At 47.9% G+C, this 16351-nt stretch overlaps 1 protein-coding gene across 1 annotated transcript in view; it reads left to right on the plus strand.

The window, feature by feature from the left end:
- Nucleotides 1-16351, plus strand: part of TBC1D22A (TBC1 domain family member 22A) — a 407894-nt gene that overhangs the window by 146900 nt on the left and 244643 nt on the right. Inside the window, exon 8 of the mRNA XM_007522464.3 lies at nucleotides 8494-8608. Within this exon, the coding sequence (XP_007522526.1) occupies nucleotides 8494-8608 (115 nt within the window). The remainder of the gene's footprint in view (nucleotides 1-8493; nucleotides 8609-16351) is intronic.

Raw genomic sequence — 16351 nt, forward strand, 5'->3', positions numbered from 1 at the left:
AAGAGCCTGAAGGCTGTGCTCTCCTGACTGCCCATGGAGTGTGTGGAGAGTGCAGTGGAGAGGCAGATGTGGAGTGTGTGGTCTTTGCACATGGACCCCATTGCAGGTGCTGAGGGAGCTTTGGCGGTGCTACTAGGCCTTGGGGTGTGTGGTACGAGGTTCTTGCTGCCTGGTGGACCCTTGCAGCCCTGCTGCTTCTTTTACCTACATGTTAGGACTCACATTCTCCGTCCTGGGTTCCCCACCTCTCCTGCCACTGAGTGCTTTCTTTTTTAGGAAATCTTTTCACATTATTACAGTTATGGAAAGTCTTCCTGGCAGCGGGGGCTAAATGAAGCAGATCTATTATCTTATAGATGACGGGTACCTGCCAGGCCCCTGCAGAGAGGTGGCTGTTCCTCCATGTTCTGCGGGTGGTAGTGCAGGGCCCACAGTCTGGACAAGTGTGGTGCCAGGACTGGGGCCAGCCTGTGAGGGTCTGTGTGGGCCGGGACCTGCTTTGTGTGTGCTTGGTAGGGGCCACCTTGACTTCCTGCTGTGCCCTCAACATGGCAGGACAAGTTTGATGGGAGGAAGGGAGGTTGAAGGAAATTCAGACAAGTTCGTTTATCCTTCTTCCCCCAACCCCATCCAAAGAAACACAAATCATGGCAATTTGTTCGGAGTTTCTAAATGGGAAGTCCGTGTTACAGGGAAAGAATATATAGGCAGGCGTGGCTTCTGTAGACCTGCCGTCACCTGTCAATCCAGGAGTGTGTGCCCAGAATTGGTGTCAGAGTCAAGCACGTGTGAGAGTGGTCTGGCAGGCATGGGTGTGGGCAGGACATGTGGGTTGGAGCCAGGGTGCAGCTGGTACATTCCCTGGTAGGAAGCACTCACCTCCTTCCATGCCGTGGGCCAGTGCTGATGGGTGACCGGAGCACTCAAGCCTATTTGGTATCTCTTCTCCATGACCACCCCTGACTGAAGGTTCGGAAACACCAAAGTCTTTTTTTTTTTCGGGGGGGGGGGTAGGGTGGGGTGAGGCATGCAACATTGCCCACATAAATCCCATCATCACTGAAGACTCAGTGCTCTGCTCTCAGTCACTTATGTCCCAGAAGCCTGGCCGGCTGTCTTTTTCCCCTTCTCGCCCTTGTCCTGATGTGCCGTTCACTCTTGAAAAGCTTCTTCTCTCCTCCATCCTTCTGAACCCTCCTCCTGAGCCTCCTGGTCTGTCTGTTATCTCCTCTCTGGGTTTTCCTGCCCCACAATGTGCTCCACCAGAACCCCTCCTCCCAGCGGAGTGGCTTCTCCTCAGTGGGACCCTGGTAATTGTGAGACACTGTGGAACCTGGCTGGTTGGCACCTAAGGAGCCAGCTCTGCAGCCACATTTAGTGGACAAGCAGAGTAAAGCTGGTGAAATAGCCAGGAGACACCATGGGTGTCTGTCCAGAGGCCAGAGGCCATAGAGACATGTTGTTTTCGACGGGTTATGTTGTTTTCGCTGGGCTGGCTTCACGGGCGGGTAACAGACGACCAGGGACTCATGGTTGGGTTGTACGCAGTATCTCTTTATTCATGCAGGACACAGCACAATCTAAGACGAGCTAAGCTGAACTCAAGGTAAAGTACTCTAAAACTCACAATGCTGTCTTTATATATACTTCCCAAGTAGGGTGGAAACAGGATGTGACATAGAGAGGGTGGAGAGAAAAGTGACTGGTGAAAATCAGAGTGTGACAAGGAGAGGATCAGGATGTGACAAGGAGGGGGCGGAGCAGGCGAGAATCCTATCACTGAACCACCAATACCCTGGAGGGAGGTGCTTGTTAACAGTGGTTATGTAAATAGAATGCAGTGGTTATGTAAATAGAATAGTGTTAAGCAGGGGGGATTTAAACCAAATGAAACCGAAGGGGTCTCATGCATACCAACAGAGACAGAGGAACTAGATGCTGCTGGCCTGGCAGAGGACATGCAGAGAAGGATAGAGGAGGGGGCCTGGCTCACTTACACGGCCATCCAGCAACAGAATTCTGGAGTGTTCCTGTGTGGCCATGACCTACCAGGATTTAGACTCATACACATGTAGCTCAGGCCTCAGGTTGCAAGAGGAGCTGCTGTTCTGCGTGGAATGGCAATTTTTCTAGGAGGTTGTCTCTCAGGAGATGGCCTTTGAACGAGAGCATAAGCTGAAAACTATGACAGCCAAGGGAAGTTTGGAGAAAGGGCATTGCAGGCAGGTAGAATACGTGCCAAGACTCCAAGGTCAGAGCGGCTGGTGGGTGTACTGGAAGGACCCTGTGGGACAATGGAATGAGCTGAGGGAGGGCAGCCCAGCACCCTGGAAGGGGGGGACTCTGCCTTTGATTCTCATATTGAGAAGGAACAGGAGACTGCTGTGGGTGTTCTCAGGGACCAGCTGGGACACTGTCACTTGGAGCAGACACAGATGCTGGCAGCAAAGCTAGTGGGAGTGAGCTGGGTGAAGGAGTCAGGACTGAGGCTTAGAGACACCCCAGGGGAGTGCCACACGGGGGTTCCCAATTTCTGTAGGCTCTCTAGGGAGTCACTGTGGCTGTAAAGATGCCCCAAGTCTGCATCTCTTTAGTGGCAGAGCCAGGATCCACATCCTGTGTCCCCAACCTCTTCAGAACATGCAGCTTATTGCTATTTCAGCCTAGCTGCAGAATTGAAAGCCACTGTTTGTTTGTTTTGTTATCCTCTTGAGCTACCTGTCCTCTTATTTACTCATCACAGGGATTAAAATATAATTTTCAGGTTATTCAAAGAGATTAAGTAGACTTAAATTTAAATAATTTGGATTGACTGGTGGCTTTCTTTCCTTAATGCACTGGAAATCTGACGTCTAAACTCCCCCCCCCCCCACAGCGGTATAAATACACTCTTTTCAAGTGTGTTTTTCTTGGCAGGTGGACAGAGCCCGCTCTGCACAGTGGCTTGAAGCAAGGGCTCAAGGGTAATTGCTGACTTGCTGCTTTGGAGGTACTTATGGACTGCTCATTTACTAACTGGGAAGGCTGGATGCTCTCCTGTTCCTTGCTTCCACCTCCTGCAGGCTGCTCTGCCCCGGGGTGGGTGCTCTCTCCACCTCCTCAGGTAGGGGCAAGTGGGCCTCAGCCCTACTCTGGGAAAAGCCAGGCAACTGCAGACTTGGTTGTTGGCGCTCAGGTAGCTCAGCTCACTTCTGCAACTCTCTCAGGCCTCTCATAGGCTCTCAGGGGCCCCTGGAGGTCACAGTAAGTGTCCACCTGAGTTCAACTCCTGGTCATCCCACCCTGCTGGAACTGGCCTATTCATCTTTACCAGTGTCTGCTCTTCAGGACCCTCTAGTGCTGGGGTCACGGCCTTGTGGGGGAGCAAGGGGGAACTGTTCTCTGAATGTCGAAAGATATGGCTGCACTGCTGCTTAGATGAGCACTTCTTAGGAGAGTGACATTGCTCAGGGCTTAGGTCTTCCCGGCAGTCCATGCATCACCCCCCCCCCCCCATGCACCCCAAACTCCTGCAACACGCCTGACTCCCTTCTGGACCCTGGGCAGTTGCAAATCGATTCCGTGCAGATTCTGCTTGCCAGGAGCTCATTATCTTGTCTGTTTTCTTCTTAGTATAAAATCACAATTTCCACGGTCTTCTCTTCCTTCTGACTTAGTTGTGACAACAACTCTTTTATCCTGAAACACAGCAGGTGGTAGTTGATGAGCCTTTTAAGAGCCTCACCTCAGGCCTGAGAGGAAGTGCCCTGGGCAGGCACATGCCCTCGCTGTATGGACACCACCCAGGTTGGAACCGTGGCACCACATGGAATGCCGTGGGTCTGGGACAGCTCTGGTGCTGTGGTGTGTGTCTCCCTTCCGCCCATGTCTATCTGAATGACAAAGTTGACCCCAGAATGCAGGGCGCTGGCTCAGCTGGTAGAGCACACACCTTTGCTGTGTATGAGGGTCCGAGTTTGAGCCTGTGACCTGCACAGGGGAGGCCTGGCCAGCAGTGAAGTGGTGCTGTAGTGTCTCTTTCCTCTGTCTGTCTCCCTTGTTGTCTCTCATACTGTGTCTAAGAAAAGAAGAAAGTGAAAATATGCCTGGGGGGAGTAGTGAAATAACTCAGGTATGAGAACTTGGCTCTGCAAAGAGGAAAAAAAAAAGAGGAAAAGAATAAAAGAATGATGAATAAACAAACCAACAAATAAAGATTCCTATTACGTAGTCAGACTGCCAGTGTTGAATTCCTGCTCTTCTGTCCTCCGGCTGTGTAATTCATGGCCCAGTATCTCTATGCCTCTGTTTTCTCCCCTGTGTTGTTGTTAATCACTGGATAACACTGTTACCGCAAACCCACTGACCTGAAACAGCCACACAGGTGGCTCACAGTTTCTATGGGTCAAGAGTCTGGGCAGGTCTTAGCTCAGCATTCCATCAAGAGTCAGTTTGGGTCATCGCCTCATCAGAAGTGTGACTGGGGAAGGATTCGTCTCTATCTCATGTCTCTGTGGGCAGACTTTGGCTGCTGGCTGACTGCAGAACTGAGGACTTCAGTTCTGCCAGACTGATGACTGTTTCCACTTCTCAGTCCTTTCTGGATGCAGCGCATAGCGGGGCAGTGATTTCTTCAAAGCCCGTGAAGGGAGAGTGTCTCTCGGCAAGATAGGCTGTGACTGACGGCGGCAGACATTTCTATGCCCCTCCCACCTGCTCTGTTATGCTTGATGGCAAGCTGCAAGCCTGCCCACAATCGGGAGGGCTGCACACAGGGAGGCAGGGCACAGGCCCACCCTAGAGTCCGCCTGCCACGTCATCTGAAAATGGAATAATAACATGCTAGCCGCGTGGAGCTTTGGGGAGGCTTGGCGTGTTAATTGAGGGTGTTTAGCCTATAGTAAGCACTTAGTGAATGCTAGCTACGATTGTTTGCTCCTCCTTGCTAGCTGTTAGGTCCCTTGATTCACAGCAGTGTTCAGCCATGCCCACCAAGTCCTTCCTGTCTGCCCCTGGGGATCCTCTTCAGCGTCCTCCTTGCCCTGGTAGGCACCAGATGTGCTCGGTGTTTCTCTCTGCTTGTCTGCAGCCTCCCTGCCGTGCGGCCTTGCTCACTCATGAAGGGCAGGTCTGTTGTTCCCTGATGACCACCGAGGTCCAGTACCCTGCCATCACACCACCAGGTCCTGGGGGGCCAGCCTGTACTGCTTTGACCAGGTGGAAACTGGGCAGCCAGCCAGTTCTCTTTGCTGGGACTTTATTCCTTGCAGGGACAGGCTCCTCGAGTGTCTGTCTCCTCACTGTCACTGCTCTTCTTTGTTCACATCCCCCCCCCCCCCACATACACATCTTGTTTCTGGCTCCACAGTCTCCAGAGGAACCTTACCTTGCGGTGGCGTTTTAACTTCCCTAACTCCCACAGTGCTGCCACCAACCAGTCTAGTCCATCATCCACCATCTCTGGGACCTTCCTCTTGTCTAGGTGACTGGGCAGGACTGAAGTCACTGCAGTTCTTTTTTTTTTTAAAGGTATTTTTTATTTATTTCCTTTTTGTTGCCCTTGTTGTTTTTATTGTTGTTGTAATTATTATTGTTATTATTGCTGTTGTCATTGTTGGATAGGACAGAGAGAAATGGAGAGAGGAGGGGAAGACAGAGAGGGGGAGATAAAGATAGACACCTGCATACCTGCTTCACTACTTGTGAAGCGACTCCTCTGTGGGTGTGGAGCTGGGGGCTTGAACAGGGATCCTTACGTCAGACCTTGCGCTTTGCACCATGTGTGCTTAACCTGCTGTGCTACCGCCTGACTCCCGTCAATGCACTTCTGACTGAGGCGCTGAGGTCCCAGAGTGGGTCCTTTCCTGAGTGCCTGCTTGCAGGTCTGTCCTCCGGGACCATCTGCAGTGCAGCCCATGTAGCTGGCTGTTTTCTCATTGCCTCCAGCTCCACTGGGGTCATGGCGCCGGGTGGTGACAGCAGCACCTCTCTGCTCAGGATCTGTGTGAGAGAAATTCTTAAATGGAGATGCCTTGTTGAGTGATTTTGGTCTTTGGATATCTTGCTTAAATATTCAGCTCTCTCTAGAAATCTGTTGACTTAAAATGAGAAAATGTGCATGAATAAATGTGTATGAATGTATTTCTCATTCAACAAATATTTACCAGGCGCCTGCTGAGTTACAGGTGCCACGCTGAGGTGCTGCAGGATGAAGTGTGCTTGCCTCCTCACGCATCTGGAGCAGCCAGGGTAGACTGGGGAGGGGCCTGGGGAGGGGCCTCGGTTAGGGGGCTGCGTTTGCTGCTGGTTGGCCGTACATGGGTCCTGGTTTAAGAGGCTCCCCCCCCCCCCCCCATTTGTAACTGCCAGAGTGGATGGCCAGGTGCGGGATCTGGGCCCAGATTAAGTAATATTGAAGAACGTAAGAAGGATTGTGACTTGTTTGGAACCCAGGTAGTTCTACTTCTTCCTCTTTTTCTTTCTCCTCCTTTGCCTCCTTCTCCTCCTCCTCTTATTCCTTTTCCTCCCACTTCTTCTTCTCTTTTCTATTTCATTTGATAGGACAGAGAGAAATTAAGATGGAAGGGAAAGATAGGGAGAGAAAGAGACAGAGGGACACCGGCAACACTCCACTGCTTGGGAAGTACCCTCCTGCAGGTGCGGAGTGGGGGCTTTAACCTGGGTCCTTGCGCATGGTAATGTATGTGCGTAACCACCTGGTCCTTGGTACTTCATTATTATTATTTTTTTTGAAGATTTTCTTTATTTATCAATGAGAAAGACAGAAGGAGAGAAAGAAACAGACATTGCTCCTGGTACATGTGTTTCCGGAGATTGAACTAGGGACCTCATGCTTGAGAGTCCAATGTTTTATCTACTGTACCACCTCCCAGATCATGGTAGTTCATTCTTTATTTGAGCTATTGCCATGCAGTCCCCCCTGCTCAGGCCTGCACAGCTGTGTCTCTATGGGAGACAGGTAGGACTCTGCAGGGGGACTCTGCCCGGGAGAGAAGGGCCTGGAGGCTCATGGGCAAGTGACTGACTGCTTGGCAGAAGGTCTCCTCTGAGGGGATCATCTGAGAGAAACTGGATGGGTACCAGAGGAGATGGCACTTAGGTGGTTGCCAAGAAGGGTGCTGTGGTGCAGTGCAGCCTGAATGCGGGTTCTGGTCAGGGAGGACCACCAAGTAGGCCAGACCGAGGACATGCTGGCTTCTGTGATGTGGATTCAGGGCTCTGACTGTGGAGGGTGGGGGGCAAGTCTAAGTGTCTGTGTGATTCCAGCAAATTGTGTTGCTTCTTGGTAACATACCTCTTGCAAATAAGCTAGAGGAGAGTGGGTGTGTATGCGGGATGATAGAGGAAGGATCATATCACTTATGCACCCTAGGAAAGAAAAGAGGCTCAGCCAACTTCCACACTTAGCTCCTGGGAATGGAACGGCTGTTGCACATGTGTGAAGGGAAGGTGTCTCCGCCCTCAGTAGATGAGCGTGTTTTGAGACAAGGCTGGGATAGAAAAGAGAAGGGAACATGTGCTTTTGAGGCATGTAGACGCAGAGAGAGAGAGAGAGAGAGAGAGAGAGAGAGAGATGAGGATCAGAGGAGAGAGGGAGCAGTGAGGGTCAGAAGGTGTTTTATTATGACTGGCTGAAGAAGTTGATAAATGTATTTTCAGTGAAATACTACTTACTCTGCAATTAAGAAAAGATAGCATTGTATTCTTCTGGACAGAATGCATAGAATGGGAGGTGATTATGCTTAGTGAAGCCAGGGAGTGAAAGACAGCTACTGGATGGCTTCATTCATATGTGGAATACAGGTAGCTGAAACACATGGATGCGATAAAAAGTGTTTTTAAGACTGTGAGAACCGTGGTGGTTTTCATGTGTGTGCCTATGCGTGTGCGTGTGTATGTGTGTGAGAGAGAGAGAGAGAGAGGGAGAGAGAGAGAGAGGAGGGCGGGGGGAAAGGGAGAGAGACAGAATGAACTTTGGTGGTGTGTGCAGTGTGTAACTATAGACCCTTATAATCTTATAAACTACTCCTAAATCACTAACAAAAAATAAGAAAAAAATAAAGTATGTTTTCATAGATGGTATTGACTTCCTAGGGAGAACAATACTTATTTACTCTGTGAGATAAATTCAGAGCTTCTGTATATCCACCTATATACCATTCATCGTTTCGTCCACTCATCTCCCGGTCATCCATCCTGCCATCCTCCCATTACTGATAGGCCAGGTGCTGCTGTCCTGCTTGGCGTATCCCAGCAGCCATATATGCATTTGCTACCTGTAACTTGGATGCACAGAAAACATTGTGTGAGAAACACAGGACTGAGCCCAGGGGTTGGTAAAACACTGTATGGTACAATTGATATGTTTACCATTTAATAGGGAATGGAAAACATTGATAGCACATGTTCGAGTAGAATAGCACATATGTTGTAAAGTTTCTCAATGCATTTGCTTTTTGTTTCACTCTCTGCTCAATTTTTTTTTCCCCTCAGATTTTTGAAAGGATATTGTTCATATGGGCAATCCGTCACCCTGCCAGCGGATATGTTCAGGGGATAAATGACCTTGTCACTCCTTTCTTTGTAGTCTTCATTTGTGAGTATCTAGGTAAGAGCATATCATGATATTTCTATCTCACAAACATTAAACATGAACTTTAGTGGCCCTGCCTTGTCACTTCCCATAATTATAGCAAAGTTTAATGTTAATGACAGCTAATAATAGAGAATAATGGTTGTTCCAGTGCTGCCTTAAGCAAAGACTTTAAATTCACATGTTCAGCTCCTACAAACATTAAGATAACTTCTTTTTGATAATATAATGAGAAATGTAATATATTTGGAGGTGTAGTTTCGTTCTAATGGCCATCAGAGCACTAGTTTCAATGTAAATGGGTATGGTGAAGGTGGTGAAATATTAGGTGAATGTTTTGCTTACCAGCTAAAAACTGAATCTTCTTTAATTGCACTACAGCAGCATTTCATCACGCTTATACTTTTGATATACTGGCAACATTCCCTCTTATGGGAGTATTAATTATGTGTAAAGTAATTACTGTAAGGGAGATTTAGGTTGGGTTATGCAGTTTTTCTGAGTACTGCATATTTCCCTTCCATTACATGATAGCAGGCAACTGTAGTTTAACTTTCCCTACTTTGAACATATTGTACTTAAAAAAAAAAGTTCCAATAATATAGATGATAGAGTGACTTTTTAATTCATCCACGAATGAAAAAAATATGAGTTTACTTTTTGATTGTAGCATTTTTACTTAAAATCAATTTTGTCTTAACATGACCTTTCCAGATCTGGTGTTTGGATTTATTATTATTATTATTATTATTATTATTATTTCAGCTATAGAAATGATCCCTGAAAGTTAGTCTTTTTTTTTTTCTTGCCATTTCAGTATCTGGTCTCCTTCAGATTCCATCACTGTTGCAATCTGGAGGGACTGGGTAACTGGAGGATAGGTTATCCTCCAAGGAAGAGAATGTATCCATTTCATGGATTTTTATTTCCACCCTCCTCATACTCTGTTTCTGGTAATGATTTCATAAGAGGTCTTCTCATTGCTAAGCAACGACTAAGAATGGTCTGCCTCACTCCCCAATCAGCTCTTAAGCAGGGAGATCCTGCTCCTGAGAGCTCTTGCTTTTTGTCTCTGATTCCCTCATTTGACAGATAATGAAAATGCTCTTAATGATCCCGGAACAGTAGGACCTCTGTCAGTAGACTTCGGAGTTGTTAATTGAAAGGAGAAGTTCAACTGAGATGTGATTAGAGAATTGATATTCCATGTTAAATAGACCATTTAATTAATGTGGTAAATAAGTTTGTCTTAACTACTTTACCACCAACTTATGTTGTAAGACCCAAGTGATCCTTAATGCATCTGCCTGAATTATCAGCAAGACAGGACGGAGAGACATGACCATGATGTTAATTGTCCAGAAAAACTGCAGGAAATGGATTCTGTGTTCTTCAAGAGCTGTCTTCAGTTAAACTCTAAGAGACTGTCCTTGTCTTCTTACAGCATCAGAACACACACACACACACACACACACACACACACTACACACACACACACACTACACACACACACACACACTACACACACACACACACACACACACACACACACACGAGCGTGAACACATTTCACTATTTGGATTCACAGCATGGTTTTCTGTAAAATGTACCACTTACTTCTCATAGTTGACCTTGTGAATAAGTGGACATTTAGATTTTTGGCCATGGCCTTCAGATGTGCCTGCAGACCCCTCTCTAGGCTCAGGGGGGTATTCTCTGAGCTGGTGCAGGCCCATCTCTTGTAACATCGTGTAGTTTCCAGTCAGGCTTCCTAGCCTGTTGTCCCTCCTACCAGCACCCAGTGCTGAAGTGTTCTTGTTTGTGGGGACTTCCACAGGGTTTGGCTGTGGCATGCAGAGTGCTGGGGTGAGGAAATGTGTCTGCTTATTGAGAACGTGTTGACTGAGTATCTCTTAGCCCTCTGAATGGTAACAGTCTTGTGAGTGTGGTTCCTGCTCTCTTGGAGTTTCATGGTTAGAGCTTGGAAGACAAATTTTGTATGAGTAGTCAAGAAGTGTGATTAACTGGATACTCACGTTATCAAGAGAAGGTATTGATGCCATGAGAACAAACCACATTCAGGTCCAGGGGAGCTGTCCCCAGCACTTTGACCTTTCACTACACCTGTGGAGTGAGCAGGACTACAGGTAGAAGCTCAGATGGAGCTGGGAGGAGCATTATGACACTGAGTGTGTGCTGGTGCTTTGGCCCGCGTGGTCCTTTTGTATACCTGCCACTCCTGACTCCAGGCAGCCAGACGGCACAGGGTTCATCACGACACAGGTTCCAAATTGTGCTGACATGAGACTCAGCTTGTGTGTTGTATGGGTTTTCTCCTTCTTCTAAGATACAGAAATAGTTCCCATTAACTGAAGGAGCCTTGGATGTGAAATTCAGCAAGCAACCCCAGGAAGCAGTGAGCAGACCTGTGATGCCTAATTGGGAGCTGGGAGGATTTATTTATTTATTTATTTATTTATTATTGTGAATTTGCCTTGAGCCCCAGCTCCTGGCCTGTTGTGTGCTCCCGCTGTTTTTTGAGGGAGAGGGAGAAGCTTGCCTGCAGCTTAAATGACTGATGTCCCAGCAGCAACTGTGAGTCCAAGCAGCAATGGCCTGGCTTTGTAAGTGCCGGCACCAACAGCCTCTGAACTTCATGTTTTTAAAAAAATTTTTATTTATAAAAAGGAAATACTGACAAGAACCATAGGATAAGAGGGGTACAACTCGGGGGCCAGGCAGTAGTGCAGTGGGTTAAGCACATGTGGTTCAAAGTGCAAGGACTGGTGTAAGGACCCAAGTTCGAGCCCCCAGCTCCCCGCCTGCAGGGGAGTCACTTCACAGGTGGAGAAGCAGGTCTGCAGGTGTCTGTCTTTCTTTCCTCCTCTCTGTCTTCCCCTCCTCTCTCCATTTCTCTGTCCTATCCAACAACGAACGACATCAGCAACAACAATAATAACCACAATAATGCTACAACAACAAGGGCAACAAAAGGGAAAAGGTGGCTTCCAGGAGCCATAGATTCATTGTGCAGGCACTGAGGCCCAGCAATAACCCTGGAGGCAAAAAAAAGGGGCACAACTCCACACAATTCCCATCACCAGAACTCCATATCCCACCCCCTCCCCTGATAGCTTTCCTATTCTCTATCCCTCTGGGAGTATGGACTCAGGGTCATTGTAGGGTACAGAAGGTGGAAGGTCTGGCTTTTGTAATTGCTTCCCCGCCAAACATGGATGTTGACAGGTCAATCCATACTCCTGCCTCTTATTTTTTCCTAGTGGGGCAGGGATCTGGGAAAGTGGAGCTCCAAGACACATTGGTGGGGTCATCTGCCCAGGGAAGTCCGGTTGGCATCATGCTAGCATCTGGAACCTGGTGGCTGAACAAAGAGTTTACATATGGAGCCAAACATGTTTTTTTTTTTTTTTTTTTTGCTTAAAAGGCATGTGGGAGGTGAATAGTGGCTAACAGATTTGGGGTGGGGGGGGGGTGCCTCACAGGGTCTGGCTTATCAACTAAATTAACTGCTTCCTGGAATGGAGGGATGTCTCCTGCAGGGATGGGGGTGGGGTCACCTTCACCAGGAGGCTGGCCAGGGTGATAAAAGTCACAGAAGTAAATTGTGTGGATGGGGAGGTCAGAGAACACTGTGAAACTAGAAGCAATCAGTCCTGGAATTGGAGCAGATGGAGACATTCATGGCCTGACACTAAGGCTGGTCACCTCACTGGTCTGAGATAAAAAGATGTGCTAAACAGTTCAGGGCTCCTCACTGAGCACCTCCCACCAACGGGGAAAGGCACTTTGGTCTTGCTGTTGAAGGACACAGCTAGCTTAATATGCTTAGCACAGATATATACATACACAGGCCTAAGTGTCTACAGGCAGGCACCCTCTCTCGATGGTCATAGTCACAACCTTTTTGTGTAAATGTGAGATGAATCCTTGACCAGTGTTTGAATGGAGACCACCATCTTTGGCAGGCCTGAAGGTTTCTATCATCATCTTGAGGGGTAGGTGGGAAGAAGACCTGGTGTTGTCACAGCAGGTGTGGGTAGCAGTGTGCAGAGCCCGGCCTGACCTGGAGGCTGTTGAATATGGCCATTTAAGTGCCACTGGGGCCTGGGGGAGGTCCCTGTGAGTGGAGAAGGTGTATGGAAAAGTACCTAGGAAGGGTTGGGGGGTTCCTGAAGCTCATGAATTTCAGGATTGTTGCAAATGATAGGCATCTGAACAGCATGTGGGCTCAACAGTGAACACGTCCTTTCCTCCTCTGACTTGCCTAAGTGCCCTGAAATGGATCATAGCCACCATCCAGAGGCCTGGCACTGTGCAGGCTGCTCCGGCCAGCACACACCTGTTAGAAGTGTCATCTTTCTCCAGAAACAGGTCCCAAATTCTTGAGTTTTTTTCTGAGGGAAGCTAGAGGAAGCAGAAAGGCAGCCACCACTGGGAACTTAATTCAGTTGAGGAAGGTAGGTCTAGTACAGGCTAAGACAGGTCTCATGCCAGCTTAGTGTGGCAGAGAAAGGGTGTGGTGGGCCATTGGGATTCTAATGAGACTGCCTAGGAGATGTGCTGTTGACTTGATAATCGTTGCCTCATGTCCCTTTGTCATCACAGTGTGTGACTTTCTTCTCCATTCAGTAGCAACTCTACCTACCTCCTAGGAGCCTCATTCTAGGTGTGGACCTAGCCAGAGGATGCATCAGCCCAGTGTGCACATCCTCTCAAGGGAGGGAACAGTCGTACAGAGGGAGAAGAGTTCAGTAGAGTCCAGTGCCACAAACTGGAAACTGACCCAAGAGTTTAACAGCAGGTATTACTCACTGGTGACCGTCAGTATGTGGCAAGGCAGCTGAGACCTGAGCTGAACGTCCTGCTCTCAGGCAATGAGGAGAGGAGTCCCATGAAGGGTAGTTGGATGAGACTCCTACCTGCTTCCCACATTGGATTCATTTATTAAGTCATATCTTCTTTTATTTAGTTAAATTGCCACCAGGCCCATTTACCTCCTCTATGACATTGTTCTCAGGAAACTTTTTTCTTTGGTCACTGCCAAGGCTTCACTGCTCTTGACCAACTTACTAACACACACACACACACACACACACACACACACACACACACACACACACACGGGGGGGGGGTGCAGGCAACCACAGCACTGAAGCTTCCCCCAGTAACACAGAATTCTCCCGTGGTGTACCTGAGACTTTATCCTGAGGCTCATGGATGTTGAAGCAGGTGCCATCCCAGATGAATTATCATGTCAGCTTTTCCACCATGCCACTGTTTTACTCCAAATAAGAAAAGACAGAGAGAGGGAGAGACAGAGACAGAGAGAGATAGATGAGACACCACAGCACTGCCGGCTGTTCATGGAGCTTGCCCTTGGTGCTATGTGTGGTTTTCCCATGTGGTGTGTGTTCTCCTAGGTGAGCTATCTCCCAGCCCCACAGAGCTTTATGTTAAGGAGCTTTGTGTTATAAAAAGCGTTTTAAATGAGACTGACAGGATAATTTGATGCTCAGTGATCTGGCACCCAGGATTGTCCTCCCTTTGCTGTCCTTATCCCTTTGTTCTGTGACATCTCCACCCAACTGTAACCAGTCTGCATACATCAAGTTCACCCACTGTGAGGGAATGTCCTGAAACTTTTATGGCATTCACACAGTAGTGCAGCATTACCACAACTTAACTGCAGATTTTTTCACCACCCTAAAATAAATCATGCATTTAATAACAGTCACTGACCATTCCTCTTTCTCCTAGCTGCCAGCCTCTGACAACCATGAATCGACTTTTTTTTTTTCCCTTTATAGATTTGCCCCTTCAGGACATTGTACATAAAGGGAATCATATGGCATGAGGTTTTGGGTTTTTTTTTTTTTTTGAGACTGACTTCTTTAAAATTTATATATATATATATATATATATATATATATATATATGGAGAGAGAGAGAGAGCGAGAGAGAGAGAGAGAGAGCGAGAGAGAGAGCACTGCTCAGTTTTGCTTGTGGTGGTGCTGGGGGCTGAGCCGGAGAGAGAGAGAGAGAGAGAGAGAGAGAGAGAGAGAGAGAGAGAGAGAGAACTGCTCAGTTTTGCTTGTGGTGGTGCTGGGGGCTGAGCCGGAGAGAGAGAGAGAGAGAGAGAGAGAGAGAGAGCGAGAGAGAGAGCACTGCTCAGTTTTGCTTGTGGTGGTGCTGGGGGCTGAGCCGGAGAGAGAGAGAGAGAGAGAGAGAGAGAGAGAGAGAGAGAGAGAGAGAGAACTGCTCAGTTTTGCTTGTGGTGGTGCTGGGGGCTGAGCCGGAGACGGACTTGTTTCCTGGAACATGTTCTCAAGGCCTTCCCATGTTGTAGCATGTGACAACACATTTTATTTAGCCATTTATCTATTGACAGACACGTGGATTCTACGACTATTTCAAATTACTATGATTAATGCTGCAATGAGCTTTCCTATATATTTTCTTATCTTTATGTATTTATTGGATAAAGACAACCAAAAATCCATAGGGAAGGAGGAGAGAGAGAGAGAGACAGACAGACCTGTAGTACTGCTTTACCCCTTGTGAAGGTTTCCTCCTGCAGGTGGGGACCGGGGACTTGAAACTCCATCCTTGCGCATTCTAACGTGTGCTCCACCAGCTGCGCCACCACCTGGCCCCTCTGAGCTTTTCTTTGTGAGTGTTTCTAAGGGCTTGTTGTCATACTGCTACGTCATAGGGCTCTGTGTTAACATTGTGGGAGAACTGCCATGTTTTCCCAAAGTGATTGAACAGTTTAAGATCCTCACCAGCAATCTACTTTGTCCCTCTTCTCACCAACAGTAGTTACCATATTGTACTTTCTCTAAGTGAAATAAAATGTGTGCAATTCTGTTCCATCTTTTGGTTACTATGATTCAGTTTTGCCTTCACCACTGATGTGTGCTTTGTTTTCTTCTCCTGGTATCATGGTGGAGGTCAGAGAAGCTGGGGCCTATATCTTTAAAGTGTCTTAACTTTGCATAGAATGGAGGAGTAGGTCAGTAGTGAGGTGTGAGAGACATCCCTGTGGGCTCTGGCTTGGGTGGATTGCAGTGGTATCTTGGTCTTATTAGTTATGGCCAGTAGTGTGGTGCTGCGCCCCCCTCCATCCTTGCTCTGCTCAGGATTGGTCCTTTGAGCCAGCCAGAGCTTTCTGAGAAATTCTGGGATAGGAACCAGTTTCTTCTTCTTTAAGCAGAACTGATCTTGTGAGGTCCAGTGTATAGATTTGGGATGGAAGGAAAAAATCCTCTGTCTGTGAGTCTAAGCTGTATTTTCCAGCTTGTTCTTTGTGTTGGGGTGTCGTTAGAGTTCAGGGGCTCCAGAAGGCCGGGCTAGCTTCGCAGCAGTAGACAGAGACAACCAGAGACACACGGCTGGGCAGAGAGCTTTATTCACAAGTGGGCAAACGTGCTCTCCTGTCTTTCTGCTCTGGCAGCAGAGAGAGACCCTTAAACTAATCACCACACAGATCTGTCCTGCATCCCCTCACGTGGCCGCCCCAAGAACTCTGGCACTATGTAGAATAGGGGGCGGGGAGAAAGTGAGGTGCGAAACTAGCAAGGGCCAAACCAATTTCTCTCAGAGGTGGGGGGAAGGAGACCAAACCAATATGAAACATACAACATTGGGGGTCCAGGTTGTTGCTGGTTTCTTAGTGCCTCTGTGGTTCCTGTAATTCAGGATGTCCACCATGTGGGGTTCTTGAGATGGACCCAGGTT

This window comes from Erinaceus europaeus, chromosome 4, assembly GCF_950295315.1.
Source record: "Erinaceus europaeus chromosome 4, mEriEur2.1, whole genome shotgun sequence".
In the NCBI taxonomy this organism is placed as follows: Eukaryota; Metazoa; Chordata; class Mammalia; order Eulipotyphla; family Erinaceidae; genus Erinaceus; species Erinaceus europaeus.